Source organism: Ambystoma mexicanum, chromosome 1q (genome assembly GCF_040938575.1).
Source record: "Ambystoma mexicanum isolate Mex_15411 chromosome 1q, UKY_AmexF1_1, whole genome shotgun sequence".
NCBI lineage: Eukaryota > Metazoa > Chordata > Amphibia > Caudata > Ambystomatidae > Ambystoma > Ambystoma mexicanum.
In genome coordinates, this window is record NC_090922.1 from 1,394,622,279 (window position 1) to 1,394,642,992 (window position 20,714).

The 20,714-nt window shown below is 44.7% G+C and overlaps 1 protein-coding gene across 2 annotated transcripts in view; it reads left to right on the forward strand.

Moving 5' to 3' along the window:
* The first annotated feature begins 2,031 nt into the window (after positions 1-2,031).
* ATPAF1 (ATP synthase mitochondrial F1 complex assembly factor 1) overlaps positions 2,032-20,714 on the forward strand; it is a 249,810-nt gene continuing 231,127 nt past the window's right edge. The window contains exons 1-3 of one of the 2 annotated variants that reach the window (XM_069642259.1): positions 2,032-2,329; positions 8,379-8,512; positions 14,645-14,679. In XM_069642259.1, the coding sequence (XP_069498360.1) occupies positions 2,118-2,329; positions 8,379-8,512; positions 14,645-14,679 (381 nt within the window). In that variant the 5' untranslated portion in view covers positions 2,032-2,117. The remainder of the gene's footprint in view (positions 2,330-8,378; positions 8,513-14,644; positions 14,680-20,714) is intronic. The other variant, XM_069642258.1, reaches the window with a different exon arrangement.

A 20,714-nucleotide genomic window follows, 5' to 3' on the forward strand; every position in this document is an offset into this window, starting at 1 on the left:
CCTGTGAGGTCAAGAACCTTGGTGTCATCTTCGACTCCCCCCTTTCCTTCTCTTCTCATATTTCTGATGTCTCTAAGAAGTCACACTATCAGCTGCACCTCCTCAGAGGTATTCTTCCTTTGCTCACTTTCCCCCAGAAGCTTGCTGTCTCCAGAGCCCTGGTCCTCTCTAGGCTGGACTACTGCAACAGCCGCTTTCTAAATCTGCCTGCCTCTACTCTCCGCCCTTTACAACTTACCCAGAACAGGACTGCGAGACATGTCCTTGGCCTCAAGCCCAGGGATCATATCGCTCCAGCTCTGAAATCTCTCCATTGGCTCCCCGTGGCTGCAAGGATCAAGTTCAAGACCCTTTGCATCGTCCATAAAGTTTTCTGGGGCCTGGGAACGCACTACCTCCAACGTTTTCTTCCTAAGCATCTTCCTTCTTGAGCCCTCTGCACATCCACCTCCAACTCTCTGAGGGTCAGACGCTTCTCCAATCAGAGAGTGGGGGGTAGACCTCTTTCCTCTGCTGGGGCCGCCCTCTGGAACAGCCTCCCCGCGTCTCTCAAACTTGAGCAGGCCCACCTAGGATACCGGAAGCAACTCAAGACCTTCCTCTTTGCTTCTGCCTTCTCTCTCCCTCTTCCTTACTGATGTTCCTGACTGATCTGCACACTGGCTGCCCTCTAAACTCAGGTTCCTGCATTCCAGTTGCCCTTGCACTGCCTCTGGTCCTCCCCAGCACTTAAAGGTCTGCAACCCTACAGTCCCCTGACTCTCTGCACTTAGGAGCACCCGTACTGCCCCCCCCCCCTTGCTCAACCCGCACCTGTGCGATCTGAACAACATAAGGCCTAGTAAGATCATTAGGAACACTTGTGAACAGACCCATTATAAATGACTCATCATATCCGTCACATGGAGATGAAGTGTTGGTGAGAACCAGACACCCTGAAGGAAAACTAACATTGACCTAAAACATAACAGCCATTGGACGTGGTGGAAGTGAAGGGGTCCAAGGCGACTGTGTCAAATGGCAGGGCGACAGTTACCAGGAACTCGAGTTTCTTTAAAAAAGTAGGAGCGTGTGGTCAAGCAGGACCCACCCTGATGAATGGGAATGAAGAAGATGGGGGAGCTGAAGATGAATGGATCCCTCAAGAACCCATTGATGCAGGGCTGGCAGACAATGGAAGTTCAAAATTGGGGGGACCAGGAGGTAACTTCAGCGAGGCTTAAGGTGAAGGCCCTCCCGTTTTAAAGATTATGTGCTGGAGGCATAAAGCAGGTGCATAGTTGAACATTTCACTAGTTATGGCATGAGTGTTTAAATGGGCGGGGGAGGGAGAACTGATTGGTATACTCTGTATTATTCTTTGTTGCTGTTATGAAAAAGGAGGAGTATGGTGGTGCTGCTTGAGGGACGCGGAGTGATGTAACTCTTCTGCATCAATAAATGGGGCGTCACCGGACCAGTCACGTGTCCCTGTCTTCTGTTGGGTGTGGTGTGGTGGTGCAGGACTACTGTATTATCAGGCCAGACACTTGCTACAGATCAGAATCTGGCCCATTATTTTAGATATGTGTCAAAAACCTGTTTTGGAGCAACTCCAGGGGTGTTTGTAAAGGTCTCCCTCCTCTATCCCTGAAATAGATTTGCTCTAGGTTCAAGGAATTGAATGGAATTGCTTTTATTAGAACCGAAATCTCAGGCACCCCCTAGTCGAGATTTGTATTATTTACAAGAAATTGTAGCATAACATGTTTGTTTTGTTTGAAGAATCTGAATACATATACAACATAAATTCGAAGGTTAAACTGCACATGTGAATCCGTCACTTCAGTACGCTCCATGAGCGATGCTCTGAATTGCACAGCTCAGTTCTCCTACACCAGCTCGCCATCCATAGTTGCCCAATTCAAATTTTGTATTGTTTGATAACTTAACTAATTTCACCATCCCAAGATGGCCGTCAATTGCATCCCACTTTAAGACATGTATTTCTAAACGTTGTGTCCTTTCGCCCGTCTTCTCTTTCCATGGCATAATATACAGTAGACGCATTTTTTCGGAACCGTGCCCTCAACCTGTGCTCTGGCCGTCCTTCTGCCATACCATAGCCCTCCAGCTGGATGTGGCTGGGAGGGAACGGGGAGATGACGGCCGCGGTGTTACAGATGTCTTGTGCCTATCGCGGACTACTGGCTGTGCGGAACCGGGCATTACGGTCGTTACCGGGCGTTGTAGGTCCAGGAGTGCGTGCTTTTTCTGTGCGACCCGAGTCGCCGCTGGAGGACAACCCCTTCTATGGGAAATACCAGGAGAAGATCCAGCGACTGCGCAGGTGCGGGAAGCTCTGGGTTAGAGGGATTACAACAATGGAACGGGGGAAAAAGATCCAAAACAAGCTCAACCCACGAGATGTGAATAGGTTAATGAATGGATCGAAACAAAGTGGTGATAGGGTGATAGCAATGCATTTCAACGGGGCAGTGGAATAACATTCCGAATATGGATATGCCACTGTTACAAAAAGTGGCCTTGAAAAAGAAATTATTGGCCTAAAAAGCAAAAATTACAGAAACGGGTAGGCAACATACAGTCAATTGTTAGCACCTTGCGATGTCATCCCATTCTTGTGTAACCCAGTTCTCACTTTCTCTTAAAATTATCACTATAATGGATTATTACGTATTTACAATTATTGCTTACATTTGTAAATGTTTCCAATACAAATTGAAGTTTTTTTTTATACAGTTTGTTTGGGCGATTAAAATCTATAAATGTAAAAAGGCAACACTGGCGCAAATGCTGCCTGCGATACAGGCCACGGAACTGTCAGTACATAAATTCAGTGTTTTTAATGTTGCATACACGGGAATATCCGACATTGTAAGAGTGGGTTGGGGGGAGAGCCACGAAAAATGTCCTGCTACTTTTCCCACCAAATGCAACTTCAAAAATTAATGCTAAACTGACACACTATCATTCCTGTCACCCTTACTCCCCATGTGATGATTGACTCCGTATCCTCTCCCTGCAACATTCTTACAAGAATGGGACATGGAGCATATGGCAACACTGCTGACCCGGACAGGATGCCCAGAACAAATGTCATGCCACAGTAAGAAAGGGCTAGACTGGCTGCCCCAAAATGCCACACTAGACAAGTAATAACGCATACCATACTTCATGGATGCCCAGAAAAAATGTCATGCCACAGTAAGAAAGGGCTAGACTAGCTGCCCTAAAATGCCACACTAGACAAGTAATAACGCATACCATACTTCATGGATGCCCAGAAAAAATGTCATGCCACAGTAAGAAAGGGCTGGACTGGCTGCCCTAAAATGCCACACTAGACAAGTAATAACGCATACCATACTTCATGGATGCCCAGAAAAAATGTCATGCCACAGTAAGAAAGGGCTAGACTATCCCAGGACTGACTGAAGATGTTTGGGGGCCCATTTTACCATGATGGTTGAGGTCCCCCCTGCTTTGAGGGAAAACAGCCTGAGGCACCCGTGGGGTGCATATATTACAATGGCTACAAAGATTAGGTTAATAGCCTCCGATTTATCACAAGACGGCCAGCCAACAGGGAGCTTAAACACTAAATGCTCACTGAAGAGCTCTAAACACTTCTTTATCAGCAAATGGCTGGTGTGGAGGATCCAGTGTTAGAAGGTAATGAGGTGGTAACACTTTTGTATATCCCGTTGGGAAGAGAAAACGCAGATTGTAATGCAAGTGTTTCAAAGCGTCATTTTAAGTCCCATAGAGAAATTAATATATTGTTGTGTTACACGACTGCTGACTGGCAACATGGGGGCAGGTCCCGGGGACCCCCGTGAGACTTGAGGCCCCTTTCATTTGAAAATTCTGAAAGGCCCTGCTTCTGTCCCTGGACTGTCCCCAAATGCAGTCTAGGCAAGTAGTAATACAAATCGTACTTTGTTTTAAACCAAGTATGCTATGCTTTCTACTTGGCTAGACTGTCATTTGGAGGCAGCCAGTCTAGCCCTTGCTTACTGTGGCATGACTTTTTTTTATGGGGATGTATGATAAAGCAATGGCTTATCATAGATGCCCAGAAAAGAAAGTCACCAGACAGTGTTCCTGTGTGCCCTTCCAGCTCCAGTCCTGAGTGCATTCAGTAGTCCGGTTTCAGAAAGAAGTCAGATAATTTCTCTCTGACTCCAGAAATAAATGATCTGACTTATTTCTGAAGTCAGACTAGAGAATGCACTCGGGACTGGAGCCATGGCTTTAAGTGGGCCGTCTCCGAAAACCTTGCTCGAGCCAGGGCTCTGCAGGGGCTTACACTACCCTGATGTCCCCTTTTCTTTTTTTCTTACTGTGCCTGGGATTAGAACCCACGCCCTGCCAGTGATTAGTGAGTGTCATGTTGCACTGTGCTATTACTTGGGTGGTGGATTTCGTTTGTTTCATTCGTAGACTGTGTGACATATGCCCATAAGGGGCTTTATGTGTCAAGCAATCTCTTGTATAAAACAAAGACACTGTGCACGTAAGAATTAGCACAGTGCACTCAACACTCGTCAGCGGAGGGCTCGTGTTGGAATCCATAGCATCGGACAATATAAAAAAGCGATTGTTTAAAGAAAAAAAACATTATAAATGTGTTCTATTACTGTCCAGTGTTGGGGACTCAACCCCGAGGCCTGCTGATGACAATCCAGTGTCACATCGCATGTGATATTTGCAGGTGCTGGATTCAAATGGTTTCATTCAATTCACTACTTGACAGTCTATTGAATGAAACAAAATGAATTGAGCACCAATGAAACAACACAGTGCAATTTGACACTGGCTTTGTCACTTTCCTTGCTCGGGTGAATTCCAAATGCGAGACAACAAGAAACAAAAAAAGTAACCCGACAATGTTTTTTTTAATGTTGTGTGCTGAGGACACTTCAGGCCATGTCCATAATTTTGGCCACACCCCACGTTGCAGCCCCCCCCTCCCTCGATTTCTCACTCCACTTAAAGCACTGACTGGAGCTGAAGGCGGAGCAAACAACACTGTCTGGTGTCTGTGTCTCGGACATCGCTCAGGCTGCAGTAGCTCAGGGCAGGGTGAGACATAGACAACCGTTAGCCATGTGGTATGCTTCTGTTCAGCACCGTCCTGGTCCTGGCAGCAAATTGTCAATGAGGGTGCCGAACGGGAAGGTGTCCTGTTACCAGGGCATTTGGGTTAGCGGCTTGGCACAATCATTCATAGTTCTCCTGGCAATGGGACACCTTCTGTCCCGCTGCCAGGAGGACAATGAACCATTGTGCCCAGGCGCCAGCTCAAATGTCCTGGTCTGGTTACTGAAAGACCCACTGGGGGGCAAACTCCACCCATTCCCCCCTGTTCGGGTTTCATGAGTTTCAAAAGCAGGTGAGGACCGCGATAGTCCGTTCCCGTTCCCTCACCGCCAATCCCTTTGCCGGCCAATAGGTGTCAATGGAGAGCACAGTGGCAAAACGAACATCTTCTCGTTTCACATGCGTTTTTATTTCTAAAGATTGACATTTAGGTTTTATGGGTATAAAAATATACATATCTGAGGGACAGCAGGGTAGCTTCTGAGTCCACGTGGTTTGATGTAGCCATTTCTCAAAGTCAGAGCTGTCAACTGACCTCGCGAGTTTGAGCCACAAAAAAACAAATCCTTGAGGCCGCAAACGTGTCGGGGGAAACCTGCGAGCAGGACAGGCTGAGAAAAAAGGTAATCCCTTACTAAAGTAATGATCCTTTTACAAACAAATCAAGCCTTTCATGTCCTTACAATGACTTTACTGATGTCTGGTTCTCCAGTGCCATGGCTTTGACTTCTTATGACCCCCCCTAAAGCTCGCACATTTTGTAGCACAGATGAGTATAACATTGCTGCCAGATCTCCATAAAACACGATTTAAATGTTTTGGAGTCAGACACATAAGTTTATTGGTGGGGCTGGATTGGAAGAAAAAAAGGCACATTTCTGAAAATAAATCATGCACTGAAATATGTGTTTATATTTTAGTTAATTGTAAGTCCAGATAATTGTTTCCCCAATGAATACATATATTAATTACTGATGTTTCAATTTGTCAAGAACGTCATTGCTAGTCTGTCCTCAAGACCACAAGGCACACCAGTACAATCACATAATTTTTAATTGGCTATTAAAGAGTAACTCGAAAGTACAATGCAGTGCTCACTTTAGCTGAGTGATGCAAATAGGATGAAATGCTTGTCTTTCAAACTAATCGCACATCACAACTAATTGCCATCTCTATTGGAGCAAATACACTTATCTATGCTATAACAATTTTTCAAAAAGGTAAATAAAAGGAAACTGTTCTTGTTTCTAATTCGAATGGAATTGTCCACAATGTGATGGGTTCAGAGTGCATTTTGTCCTTTTAGTGAAGTGAGTGAAGCTATACAAATTATGCAAATATTTGCAGTGCAGGCCATGGGAGTGTGAGCGATGCATAAGTGACCCTCGAGCCCACTGTGAAAAGTTGGGATCTATGCAAAGTCATTGATATGATAGGGCGCCTATGCACAAGTGTTTCAAGACGCGAAATTCTATTTCTATTTTATATCATCCATGTGGGACATTTTAAGATGAAAATTGGAAACACAGAGTTTGCCCGTTTCCTTTCAGTGGGGCGAGCAATATTTTAAGAGAAAGAAAGTAAATCTTTGTGTCTAATATAAAAAATATGCCTTTATGCAAAGGTGAGTTGCTCTAGGTGCTCGCTGTCCGATAAAGCACGTTGTATAAGGGTAAACCCAAAGCTTGCTCTGTGTAATTGAGCACCCCCTAATTGTATACATTGTAGGCCTGATTCACAGACCATTTTCCGAAATCAGGCCCAATATGTTTATGAAATGTAGGGTTTACATGTAAAACATACACGCTTGCTAAAATAAATCAACACATAATACCTTTTGTGGTACGTGACTTGGTGGTTCTCCGTTTGTAATTGTTTGGGACTACTGATTTTAGTAGAAAGTGGAAAATACCTATGATTTTTCAAATCATTTGGAATACTTGTTTTTTTCATAGCACTTTGTTGCACAGTCGAGTGTTTTTCCAATTGAATTCACCAGGAAACAGTTGCCTCAAGTTGGTTTTTATTGCAATTGGGGATAGTTTGCCTGTCTTCAACCTATATTTGTTTTGTTGCATATTGTGAATAACAGTTATCAATATGATGACACATGTTGCATTCTGCATTTGCTTCGGGACTAAACATGCCCCTTAGTTCAGAGAAATTGAAGTTTACGTGCAATGGCATTTTTGTACAGTCTTTGCTTCAAAAAATGGCATCCGTACGTAAAGTAAATCTAATTCTTTCTTCGACCAATACTACTTTAAACGTCTTGTGCACGTACTGTGGCGTTTGGGCACACACGTATTCAAAAAACGGATTCGATTTTGCTTTTGATTTTAATTGGGGAAGTCTAAGGGAAATTCAAACAAAGAATGCAGAGATTGTTTTCCCAGAAGAACATCAGGAAAATGATGGTTGGAAATGTTTGAACTGATGGTTATTGACCATTGGATAGTCTCCCCCTTTAATTTAACTCTGCTTCTTGTTCACTGGCCAACATTAGCTTCTTATATCTGATTAATAACCGCAAAATATTAGGGCGTAACAAAAGACAGGTGTCTGCTCCTTGATGCCAGTCCCACTTTTCTTTCGATGTGTTGCAACCAGTGGCATTTAGCAGTGAGTGCTGCTGCTGTACTGTTCCCTGATTTCAAAAAGGGCATATCAGCGTAACTAATGTATGTTTATAGAAGCTGTCAGTTTCATAGAAATGATACATTAGAACGAACATCTGTTTTAATACTGAAAAATATCCTCCCTTAAAATACTAAATTTGAGTTAAACATTTAGTACTCCCTAATCATTATTCTCACAACTTGCAAAACTACTGAGTAAATATTCATCCCTCCAAATCGTATCTGGTAACCTGTCACATTTAATTGATCATTATTTTAGCACACACAACAGCACATAAAAATCATCTCAAATGGCTCCAACAGTGAGCTGTCCAGCTGAAATGTTCAGGGCAGTCCCTCCCATCAAGGCCCAGGTAAACTTTGCCTTATTCGGCCTCATGAGTGAGATGCAGCTTCAGTATTTAGGTAGCACATCCACAGGACCAACGAGTGGCGACTCGCTGAGAAAACCAATAACCAGGGGATGGAGGTGGGCTTCGGGGCAAAAAATGCATTAGCCACGACCATGCTCGTCTGAAGCGTTCTATTCCCGCTTTTTAGTTTGTGTTGTTGCACAGCTACTGCTTCCCTTGAAGAATCGTCTGACGCTTCTGGCTTCATGCAAATGTAGCTTTTGTCTCTTGCTTGTTTCAGCTCCAAACCAGATGTTTTTGATGCTCGCATGGAGAAACGAAGTGAGGTGAAAAACCAGCCCTTGGGGTACACTACGCAAGGGGAATTTATCCGTTCCATGGAAGAAAAGGCAAGAGCTTTTTGCTTTAGATTATGTGATAGAATATTGGCTGTATTGCTAGAAAATGTTATGAGTAAAAGTGCATCTTACAAATGGCTCCTGTAGCACCCAAAACAGATGCAAAGTAACAAGATGTGAAATACGTCTGTGTATCGTGCGACATTGAGGGTACCATAGAGCTTTGTATCCCTGCATTTGATATTTTAAATTCTTTTATAGAGGAAGTTCATCCATGACACATATGCATGCCTTTTTGTTAATTAACCACAGTGTGAGAACATACACTATGTAACTTACTCAAATCATTTACTTGAGCTTTTTAAATCAAATTCTGGGTCTATTTTCTTCTCTAAAGTACTCTCCCCTCGCTCTGGTTTCCATCAGTACTGCTGATTTCTAAAAAGGCAACCTGTTTAAGCAACATGTTATCATTGATTTACAAAAAAGAGTCCCTTTCCTTTTTTCTTGTAATAAAACACTTTCATTAACATTTTTAAATGCCATAACATTGTGGCAGATCACATCGAGTGCACAAAATGTACTGATATAACAATACTACTACAGGTTCCCCCCTGCCCTCTGCCTAGTGCGACTCACACACCCATTCCGTGACCCTCTGTGTCTGCCTACACTCGTATCTGGCCTGATGCACCCTGTGACCATGGTCAAAGCCCAGTGCGTGACCCCTTCCGTCAAATCTGTAACTCCCATTTCCCCCAAACCTTCTGGAATTTCTCCGGCTACCTCTTTGTCCGAAGACCATACTCTCAAGCGTTTACTATAGTCCACCCCCTCTTTCCATCTTCCCAAGATGGGCATTTCCTCTGAACCCCAGTTGGTAGCCGGGTCCTGTTTTCCCATGACCAGCAATCTGTTGATTAGACGTCTCCCACCTACAGCGTCCATCGCTTCCTCCATTATGTGTAGTAAGGCCACCTTGGGGCACCTGGGTATCTCGTACCTTTCCACTCGAGATAGGGTCCTATTAGGGAGAATTCTCAGACATGTGCTAATTCCTCTCTACCTTAGAGATCCCCAGCACTTTTGCTGGACTCTAGGACTTTTTAATTTTTAACCTGGAGAGAGTGAGACCTTTTTTCCACTCTCTTATGTATTTTTCTGTGATTTGAACACTGTTTCTTTTTGATTTTAGAGTCTGACAAACTCCATAGGCATCATCTTTGCATTGTGACACACAACATCTTCAGTGCAGTGGCACAGGGAAGTCTCTCAGATTTCCCAAAGGTTTAAATACCTTCTCTTGGATAAACTACTGTTTCCAAGAGCAGTGAATTAAAATTGGCTTTACTTATAATTTGTAACTTTCTATACCCAGCACACACTATCTTACCATAGGGTGCTGGAGGGGTTACTTAGGTTCCCCTTTGTCTAGTTTCTCATGTAACATTTATGTGTTACCCTTTCTACAATTAATGGCTGATGGCAGTGGTTTACTCAAAATGGCACTGGTCTACTTTTTTTGCCATTTTTTTGTTGGAAAGGTCCTTCTTGAGATTTACTCTGCGCGCCAAACCAGGTTTGGTCCCTTTGTTCGTTTTGTCTTTGGCGGGATTCACGAGTGAAGCCCGCCTCTGGCTCCAGTATGTCTGGCAGGGGTAGGAAGTGAGGGAGGTGCCCAAAACTCCCTGTGCTCCATCCCCTTGGTTACAGAAATGCACCCAAAGGTGATTGGCTGGCTGGCTGTCCGGCAAGGAAAGCCACCCTGCTGCGTGATTGACAGCTAGGCTGGAATGAATGGGAGAAACCTGCATATAAGGCAGGGCTTTTTAACTTGGAAGGCAGAGTCGACCACTGGACAAAGGAATCCGAAGAAGAACTTGGAAGAGACACCTGCTGCAACTCCTGGACCGTTGGTTTGCCCAGTGAAGCCCTGCTGCTGTGCTGAAGCGCCAAATTCACCTCGACTAGAAAAGCCCTGCAAGGACAACTTCTCCCCTTGAGTTGGTGGCACCAATCAACTCCAAAGTGAACTTGTTTGGGAATCCTCTCGGAGCTGGCTGTACTTCTGCTGCTGGAACCAAAGTGCCACCAAACAAAGTGCATCACTTTTAAGACGGACCAAGCTGCTGGAAGATCCCTCGGACTCCCATTAAGCAGGACTGACCAAGACTGAGCCACTAAACAGAGTGCTGGACCCCAGATGCGAGGAACGTCCAGAGTGGTATCTGTGAGACAGCAGTGGTGCTATTTGCTAAGACACGAGGAGCTGAAACCGCGAAGTGCAGGTGAATAGAAATTTGTCCTTTTCTGTCGTCGACCGTCCCGTTGTGTTGCAGGAGTCCCCAGAAGTCCTTCTTCTTATCCCCACGACTGAGGCACAGAAACAGGATCTGCAGAGCCACACAGGAACAGAAGACAGCTGGAACCATTTCTTCTAACCAAAGGTACTGTAAAGTTTGAGGGGACTAACCTCTTGTAGCCTTACTTGATCAGTTTAGACTTGTCTTGGTTGCTTCTGTAGAGTTGCTTGCAAGTTCTACATCTCACAAGGCTCCCAGCTTGTGACTCTACTTTGATTTGACTTTTTCTACAAAGACTTCTAAAACATTGTGCAAGACTTTTACTTACATGCAAGAAGTGCTTCAGCTCACCTAGACGTTTGCTCAATTGACATTGGCTGGCCTGGCTCCCTGAATGATTCTCAGCTCCTCTGCTGGTGTTTTACCTTCCCTCCAGGAAAGGGTTATTTTACTTTGCATTGGGGGTGGTTCAAAAGTACTTGCCTGCTTCAGAATATTTGTGTGATCCCTTGTTTTATTCTGAAATCTCTTTACTTTAATATTCATCTCAGTATTGCTCTAAATGTACAAGTTGTATATTAATGTCCACAGTGTCCTTGCTATCTAAGTCACCTGAAGGTGTAGGAAGTGTCTGTGTGCCATCCCAAATTGGTATTTTCTGATTTAGCGAAACTAAGAGTGGGTACCTTGGAGTGCATTTTATGTTTTACTATTATATTACCCCTTCTGAAGAAGGCTTATTCAAACTGACTGTTAAATAAATTATTAATTGTTTAATCAAGAAACCTTGAGTATAAGTGTTTATTTGGATACTTGTCACTGTGAATCTCTGTGTAACTCTCCTACTGCTCACATTGACCCCCATTTTGAGATACGTCTGGCTGCTCAGCCATACTACCAACCTGCTTATATCAAACTTATATCAAAGGTTGGGTTCCTATTGCCAGGAGGTGAAGGTTTTTGTAGTGCACATAAAGGGTACTGCTCCAAATCCTGCCTACCAGTCCCCAAGACCTTATCCCAGTATGCTTTAACTCTTGGACAGTCCCATATCATATGAAAAAAGATGCCCACCTCACGTTTGCACTTCAAGCAGAGCTCATCCCCCACCCTTCCCATTTTGTATAGAGTGTCCCTAGAGTAGTATGCGCTGTGCAGTATCTTAAACTGCACCAATCTTAGCCGAGTGGACATTTTCTTTGGCCGCTAACTCTGCATCCACCCATTCCTCCTCTTCTAGTCCTTCCAAGTCCCTCTCCCATTTGATCCTGACCCGATCTCATTTCTGCACCGTGAAGTTGCCAATTGATTGGGAAGCAAGGCCATATCGACCCTATACCAATCTGCCAAGAAAGTGATTGGCCTCTAAGGGTGTATGTTCTACAAAAGTTCCTTTCTCTCCCCAATTGGCATTGCACCCATATTTGAGCCAGGTGTGCATACATTGGTCTCTGGTCCCAAGCCCGCATTTCTCCAATAGTTCCAGAAAATCTATTAGTCTGACACTGACTAGGACATTGCACACCCTGGTAATGCCCTGGAACCTCCAACTGTTTTGTTTGCCTAGCTTGAAGACCTCTGGTATATCTGGATTTGCCCATAATGGTGCCGCCCTGGTGACTAAACCTGTGTAGCCCACCGCTCCTGTCACCTCTTTTCGTATCTCTATAATCATTCGACTCGCTGAAGGGAGATCTTGACCACCGGGGCTACTGTATAATATTTGTAGCAGGGATCTGTCCTTTATCAAGTCAACCTCGAGCCATGTGTGTACTGTGTTAGGTCTCCCAAAATCCCACTAGTAGTCGAGCACAGCTCTGAAGCCCAGTATTACTTGCAGAGGTCTGGCAGCTCCAGCCCGCCGCCATCCCCCATAGTGAAATTTTAAAGAATTCTAATGCTATTAGCCATGGGCTCTGTGCCCATAGGATTATGTGCAACAGGGGTGTTCTGTAGGCTGTACAGCAGTCTCAGGAGTGATATTTTGAACAGGTTATCTTTCTATTGTAGTCAGGGGAAGAGATGCCCAGTGTGTTATGTCCTCTTGGAGCCTATGCAATAATGGCTCTAAATTATTCAACAGTCTATCGTAATCCCCATGTAGACAAATGGTCAGTTAGAGATGTGCAAGGGGCCCCCCTCTGGCACAGCCTCGTCTTCTACCATCGGGGCATATACACGTTTACCCCTGTTGACATGTAACCTACAGTAGTTCCTGAGTGCTTGAATCGTATTAATTGCTCTGGGGCCCGTCCTCAAAGGCTTTCCGAGATATAAGAATAGGTTGTCCGCTTATAGGGAGATGCGATCCTCCCATCCCCCCGGCCATGCAAAACCGGTCTGATGGTGATATGATATGGCATTTGTAATGCGTCTATACACGAGTGTTTCAAGGCGCGACGAGACAAGGAATGGTGGTCTGACCTGATCCTCCCTGCTAGGGGTTCTTTTGCTATGAAGAACAGCGAGGACAGCGGCAGGCAAACCTGCCTTGTACACCTCTGAAGTGGGAAGTCATGAGATGTATAACCATTCACCCTAACCTTTGCCCTTTGGCTTCATATACAACTTTACCCATTGCATATACCTATCCCCAAACCCCATTTTACCATAGAGAGTCCCACTTAACAGAGTCAAAGGCCTTCTCTGAGTCAAGCGCCATAATGGCGTGTTGGCCCTCCAGACCCTTTATCTTCTCTAGTGTGTTGTGGAGTCTTCTGATGTTCCTTCTAGTGGCCCTACCACGTCCAAAGCCACATTGATCCGGGTACATTTGCTTGCCTATCACAGATATCAGTTTGGTTGGTAATATCATCGCCTCACCATTTAATAATAAGATTGGCCTTTATGAGGAGCAACAGTCCATTGACTTGCCTTTTTTAGGGATTACCACAAGGGTGGCCTGGCGTAGGTTTGCAGGCAGTTCCTCCCCCACCCCCTTATCTCTTCACTCATTAAAAATCACCAGCATTGGCTGTGCGATGTATTCCTGCAGCCTTTTCGAGCACTTGAGGGGGAGTCCATTAGGACCCGGCTCTTAGGAGTCCCATTGTTGTATGTCACCATGTAAGCATGTGTTGAGACCTTGGTTTGATTAGGACTACTTGTGTGTTAGGATCCCATCAAGCATCAGGGTAGGCAGCAGGAGTGACATGGCCACAAACCCCATTTCATGATGCTTATGGCTCCAAGTAAATACTTTCAAAATCAAATAATCTTGGTCAACAAAATAGCAGCTGGATGAATGGTACAGGTAAATTGTGAAATTGTCACAAGACTGACTTTATCTTGTTACTTTTCATGTTTTTTTTTGGGTGCTATTAGAGCTATTTGTAAGATGCAGTACTGTGCATGCTTTACATCTCTGGTCCTCTGGATAGATTACTAGAGTGTTATCAATATTAGATACCTAATGCAACTTAAAACCTGTCAGTCGCATATAGTCCCATTTAGGGCACAGCATTTTGAGACTGATTAAGAAATGTGCTGTATGTACGTGAAGCATTAATGTGGTGAGTGACTTTTTATAGCTGGCTAGTAGCTTGCAACGTGGAATTTTCCCCATTGTTCCCATTCACAAAAAATTATATTAATGATCTTGTTCTACAACTGGCTGTTAGTAAGAATGTATTGGGAAAGACTGAGTCATACAGAGAGAGGGCAATAGATAGTGTAGGATATGCAGGGTACAGATAGGGTATAATACAATATTGCAAGTTAAAAACAACTGTAAAAGTGGGAGTGGTAAAGACTGTAGTCTCTGTAGTCATAGGTGAAGCATTATATTTTTTTGTTCCTTGTTTGTAAAACATATGCCTAAAATATTTGTTCTGCTGGACATAGAGCAATACAAGTAATTTAGAAAAATCTGCTTGTTTTCAAGTCAAAACAATTGAAATCACAAGCCTCAGGAAAGGCTGCTGCATTTACAAAAGATAAGGTAAGGTGCAATATAGTGATAACAAGTTACTTGCCCTCACTGGTTGAAATGTGTGAAAGAGATGCTTGTATAATGGAAGACATATTACACATGTTTGCTTACACCCATCCTAGAGAGCTTGGTCATGTTTGGTAATGGTAATGTTTATTTATAAAGCTCCTATACACAATTCTGAGAGGATAATAGTCTGCACAGGCAGAGTAAGTGAATATGATACATTTAACAGTTGAGATACAGCAAATAGGCCTGACAGCGATTCTGCAGTTTTACCAAGTGCCCATTAAGGGGTGAAGACAAGGGAGAACAGACAGACAATCTTCAGGCAAAGGTGAAATCGGATCATGAAAGTGCAGACGGTCAAGGGAGAGGAAGGCCCAAGTGCACCCAGTCGGTGGAGACTGCGGTAAGTACAGAGAGAGACACTCTCTTGGGTTCATTCTGAAGTGTATTGTGGGAGGGAGGGTGGGGTGCAAGGCCCTGAGCCAAGTGCAGAGAGGACTGGAGGGTGTGCCTGGGAACTGTGAGACTGAGCTACAACAGGTGGCTAGGCAGCAAGCTGTAAGGAAGAGATGAAAAGAGCAAAGAACTAGGTTAGCAACGTAGAGGGAGAGAGGAGGAGGAGGAGGAGAAGAATAATGTCTTGAGGGGTTTCCGGAACGTAAGAAGATCAGGCGCAAGACAGAGGGTGGCAGGGAGGCTGTTTCTGAGGGAGGCACCTGCTGAGGATAAGGACATCCCTCCAAATTTCTACTTAGAGAACTGGCTCACTCGCAGAAAATTGGAGGTAGATGAGGGGTGCAACGTTGCAGGTAGGTAGGTCCCAGGCCCCAGAAAGCCTAATGGACAATGCAGAGGGTCTTCAACTTGATCCTTGCAGGCACGGGGAGCCAGTGAAGGGATTTCACCGCCACAGAGATGCAGTCCCTGGGCTTGAGTCCAAGGATAAGTCTTGTGGTTCTGTCCTGGATGAGTTGCAGAGGGCACAGGGGAGAAGCAGGGAGGTTGAGGAAGAGGCTGTTGCAGTAGTCCAGCCTGGAGAGAACCAGGGCTCTGTATGCAGTGAGTTTCTGGGGGAAAGTGAGAAAAGGTAGAGTGCCTCTGAGGAGGTATAGCAGATAGACTTTTTTTGAGATGTCCGAAATGTGAGAGGAGAAGGAGAGAATGGAGTCTTGCATGACCCCCCCCCCAAGGTTTTTGGACTCGTGGATGCAGGCGCAGGGCCAAGGACGGCCAGCCAGAGTGAAGTGGGAAAGCGTGAGCAGGGGTCCCAATGCAAACAATCTAACTCTTAATGGTGTTGAGGCAGAGGTCGTTTGCAGCACACCATGACTGAATAGCGGACAGTCAGATATGAGCAAGGAGAAGGAGGCGGCTGAGGGTAGCCTGAAGGTTAGTTGAGTTTCATCCGCGTAACATTGTAAGTTAGAGGTGAAGGTGACGATCACACGTGCCAAGGTAGCCATATAGACATTGAAGAACCAGAGGGATAGGTTTGATCCTTGGGGAACACCGCAGGTTGAGAGAGCGATCGAAAGGCTCTGAGTTCCACCTGGGACGGGGGAGGGGGGTCGGAGAGAAAGGAGGTTAACCACGCTAGAGCCTGACCTGCGATTCCCAAGATGTCACTGAGATGTGCAATCAGGATGTTGTGGTTTGCCGTGTCAAAGACAGAGGAGATCAAGGAGAATGAGGACAGAGGGGTGTTAGTGTCAAGATGTGAGAGTAGGTCTTCAAGGGTGTTCAGAAGGTCATTTCTGTGCCTCTGGATGCCCTAAAGCCAGACTGATGGTCATGGAAGCAACCAATAGATTCAGTGTGGTGGGTCAGCTGAGAGATAGCCAACTTCGCCAAGAGTTTTCCCAGGAAAGGAGTGATAGAGATCAGGCAGTAGTTTGCCGGAATGGAGGGGTCGGCATAGTATTTTTTGAGCAGAGGGTGCTCAAGGGAGTGCTTAAGAGCAGTCGGGAAAACTCCAGTGGAAAAGGAGGGATTGCAGAGATCGACCAAGGCTGGGGCGAGGGAGTCCATATTGTCCTTAATGGGTTTGGTGGGGCAGGGGTCCACCTGTTTGGATGAGGCCTTCATAGACCGGACTTGTCTAGTGACCTCATGGGGTGTGACGGGTGAGAGAGAGGAGAGGGAAAGTGGAGGAGGGGTCAAGGGAGGCTCGGTGTTGGTGTATGCTGTGGTGTGGAGGAAAGAGTGGAAAGGAGGTCTTGAGGTCTTGGGGTCTTGGGGTTTTGTGATGCAGTGTGCAAAGGTCCTGGGTGGGTGTGACAGAAGAAGAGCCTACTGCAGGATTGGCCAGTTCCTTGCAGACATTTGGCCATGTTTGATGCAGCAGAGATGCAAGCTTGAATAAAGACTCTTTCTTGGAGCGGATGCTGAGTCGAGATTGCCTTTGAAGGAGGCGGCAGGCCAGTTTGTCAGATAGTCCACCCGACGAATTCCATTTCCTCTCAGCTGCCCTACACTTGCGTTTAAGGGCAGCCAGATCGGAGTCGTACCAAGAGTTGCACTTTTTGGAAGGCTTCAGTCGGATCCTCATGACTGGGGCAAGAGTATCAAGAGTGTTGGAGATAGATTGAGGTTAGCGAGGGCTGTGTCAGGGTGAGAGTCAGCTGCAGGAATGGGAGGAGGAGAGTAAGTGGAGGGAAAGGCAGCCATTGTCACTTTTATCTGGTGGAAGCTGAGTGGCCGTGCTGGGTGTGCCGATGCGAGAGGAGAGCTTCAGGTGTGTTGAGAAGAAAGTGGTCAGTCCAAGAAAGAGAGGTAGTGAGAGGGATGTCAGTAGAGATGACAGCATCCAAAGTGTGGACCGCGGTGTGTGCGGAGCCAGAGGGTAGGATAGAGAGGGGGAGAGAGAGTCGCATAGCTTGTGGAAAGGTCCTGATGAGTCGGGAGAGTCCAGATGGATGTTGAGATCACCCATCAGGAGCAGTTGAGAGGAGGAGGAGGAAAGTAGAGAGGAGTCCAGGTCAGCCCATTCCGAGAGGAAGAGAGTGGCCTGTCCTGGTGGCCGATAGAAGGTGGCCAAAAGGAAAGATGATTTGGGAGAGATTGAGAGCCTGCCGACTAGGCACTCGAAGGAGGAGTATGTTTGATGTAGATTAGTGGTTAATATGGCATGTTGATTCTGCAGCTATTTACTAATTGACTCATTCTCCTTTCATAGATTTGTAAGAATTATTTTTAAGCAGAAAAGGTAACTCTTCTATGAAAGTAACACCCTCTGAGTGCACACCTGGCACAAAACCAGTGATAAATAGTGAACAAATATAGACAATTAAATAAATGGACCTGCATACGTGCTATTGAATAGGATGTTTATACACCAGTAATGTGGTTTACTATTCCACGGTTCTACAATTCATGATTTAAAAGCTGTATCTTGGTCTTTAAAATGTCTAGCCCAGTTCTCTTTGAAAAATCAGAGCAGACACCAAAATATGTTGTTGTTTGGCATTTGTATAGTGCCTTTTTTTTACCACTGGTATGATCTCAAAGCTCTGTGGACAGAACGCCCTTGGGGACCGTAGTGCAGGTTAGTGGAGAGTGTTGGGTAGTAAGTAGTGCTTGGGTGCACTCTGTATGTATGCAGCCAAGCCAAATTTATTTTCGTGGTGGGTAGCTGCATTCTAATGCTAGGAGTGGTGTTGAGGTTATGTGAGATCAGGAGTATGTGCGCAGCAAAGCCAAACTGACTTGGGGGTAGCTGCATTCTAGTGGAGGTGATGCTTGCACATGCCATTATGGGTGCAGCTAGGCTAATTTCCGTGGGGGATAGCTGTGGTTTAAAGATTGTTGAGGTGATGTATAATTATCTATATGTAATTAAGCATAGCCGGTCCGATAGCACAGCGAGTAGAGCGCTTGCTTTGACATCTGTGCAGAACCTGCTGACACAGGTTCGAATCCCAGCAGGGCCAAACTCGGCCTTTCATCCTTCTGAGGTCGATAAATGAGCACCACACACTGTGGGTAATAATAAGCAGCGCTCAGATACCTGAGGGTTTGTAGCGCTATATAAATGCAAATTATTATTATTATTATTACTATTATTATTATTATTATTATTATGTGTGTAGCTAGGCCGAATTAATCGAGGGGTATAGCTGCATTCTATTGTTTGTTGCTGCAGAGGAAGTAGTCACCATATTTGTATGTGTGAATCTGTGCAATTGGAGGAGGTCTCCTGTTCCTGGTTACCTTCTAGTGCCTTCCAAGGTACCCATTTCCCCCTATTTAGAGGTTCAGTGCTTTGGTTCTCCAGAAACATTCTCGTTCTAGTGTGGAGTTAGATCTTTTAACCAAGCTTGGCTTTATCTTTAAGCTTGGCCTTATCTTTGCCGGCGTATCAGTATCATAAGTGTTGGGCTCTACTGGGCCAAGCGATTGCAGGTCTATCGTCATCCCTTTGTTTAATTGAGTCTGCAATTGCTTATCAGATTCACACCTTCTCGATGTACAAATCTATCCGGTTCTGTTCTATCTGAATTACGAGTACATCCTAGATACGAGGACTGGTACTTGCTGAACCTGAAGGCCCAGCATCAAACCTGGCTCTGTTGTTCGTGCTGTACCTGGCTGACATTATTACATGCAGCAGAGGTTTGAGTTCCAGATCTGAAGTATTGTTTGTATTGATAACAAGCAGCAGCACATCGTTGTCACTTGCAGGAGCTTGTTTTGCCAGATTCCGCACCTGATTTAAGAGCCTAGTACCTTGACAGTTCTAATGGTCGAGCATAGGTGCTAATGGGCCCATTTTCGAGTCCCGGTTATTTATTTAAAGCGAGTGGTTGGGTTTTCCCGTACTAGTTTATGGTTTGATCAGAGAGCGAAGTGCATACACAATATTTACAAACTATTACAGAAAACAATCCAGTGGAGTTCCCAGGATTATTTTTCACACAGGAATATCTCAGAAAAGTCCTGGTAAGCTATCTATTGGAGGCATACTTACACCAGCTCACAGCAGGAGCAAGTGACTGTATGAAGTGATGAAAATGAAACTCGCTTTTATCAGCCAATAATCTAATCCATGAAGTGCTGCAGCACTTTAAAAGCGAAATTTACAATTGCGCGAGCCTCTGGGTCTTGGGGAAAGATCTAGTTACTTAATGTATTTGTTTTATCAGTGAGGTTTAAGGTGCTACACTCTGCTTAAGGGATCTTTTAGGATCAGTCAGGGGAGGAGGGGGGGCTGTCATTCAAATTGTACTCATCCACTTCTCATATGTAGAGGCCTTCCATATATGTAAATAAATACTCAAAACTGCTGCAAAAAGAGTAATTGTTCGGAAGCCATCTTACATCTTACATTTAATGTCTAAAATATTTACAAATTGCTTAAATTGTACTTCTTTTCATTATTCTTCTTTAGAAAGAATACACTTTGAATTATTTAGTGATCCTTTCCCTCTCACACAACCCATTTCTCCTCTACCACTTTTTAGTGTGTCCTGATGCTAGGTTCTAGCTACCTCACAGATATCCCTGCAGATCTGTGATATGAGGCTTTGCCTACTTTTGCTGAAGGACAACTCTTTTCTTTCATGGTTTTCCCGTCCTCTTTTGTTCTTTTCTTTTACCACAAAAAGTGCGGTGGAATCTGTTAGGACAGTTTTTATGAAGTCCAACTAAGGGCTTAGTAAAACCATACAACCGAGACAGTACACAACTCCACTCTTAGTATAAGGCTGTACACCTGAATATTTGGTAGCGTAGACAGAGCAGCCAGGCTTATTTTAGGAGGGAGATAGGGCTATGGCTTGGTACAAAGAAATTGTGTCATACATATGGTCCAAAGATATACTGAAACACTATGTGTTGTAAAAATAAATGGGTTATTTAAATAAGAGTATGCCAAGATGAATCCTGGGTAAATAAGTTCTATCACATTTTATATAAACACAGTTATAAAAAACAACACCATACATAAGGGTTACAACCCAAAGTATTAACCTTTTAAGAATAGCAGTCAGTAGTCCAAGGTTAGGTAAACCTATAACACATTCAGAATACAATCTGCT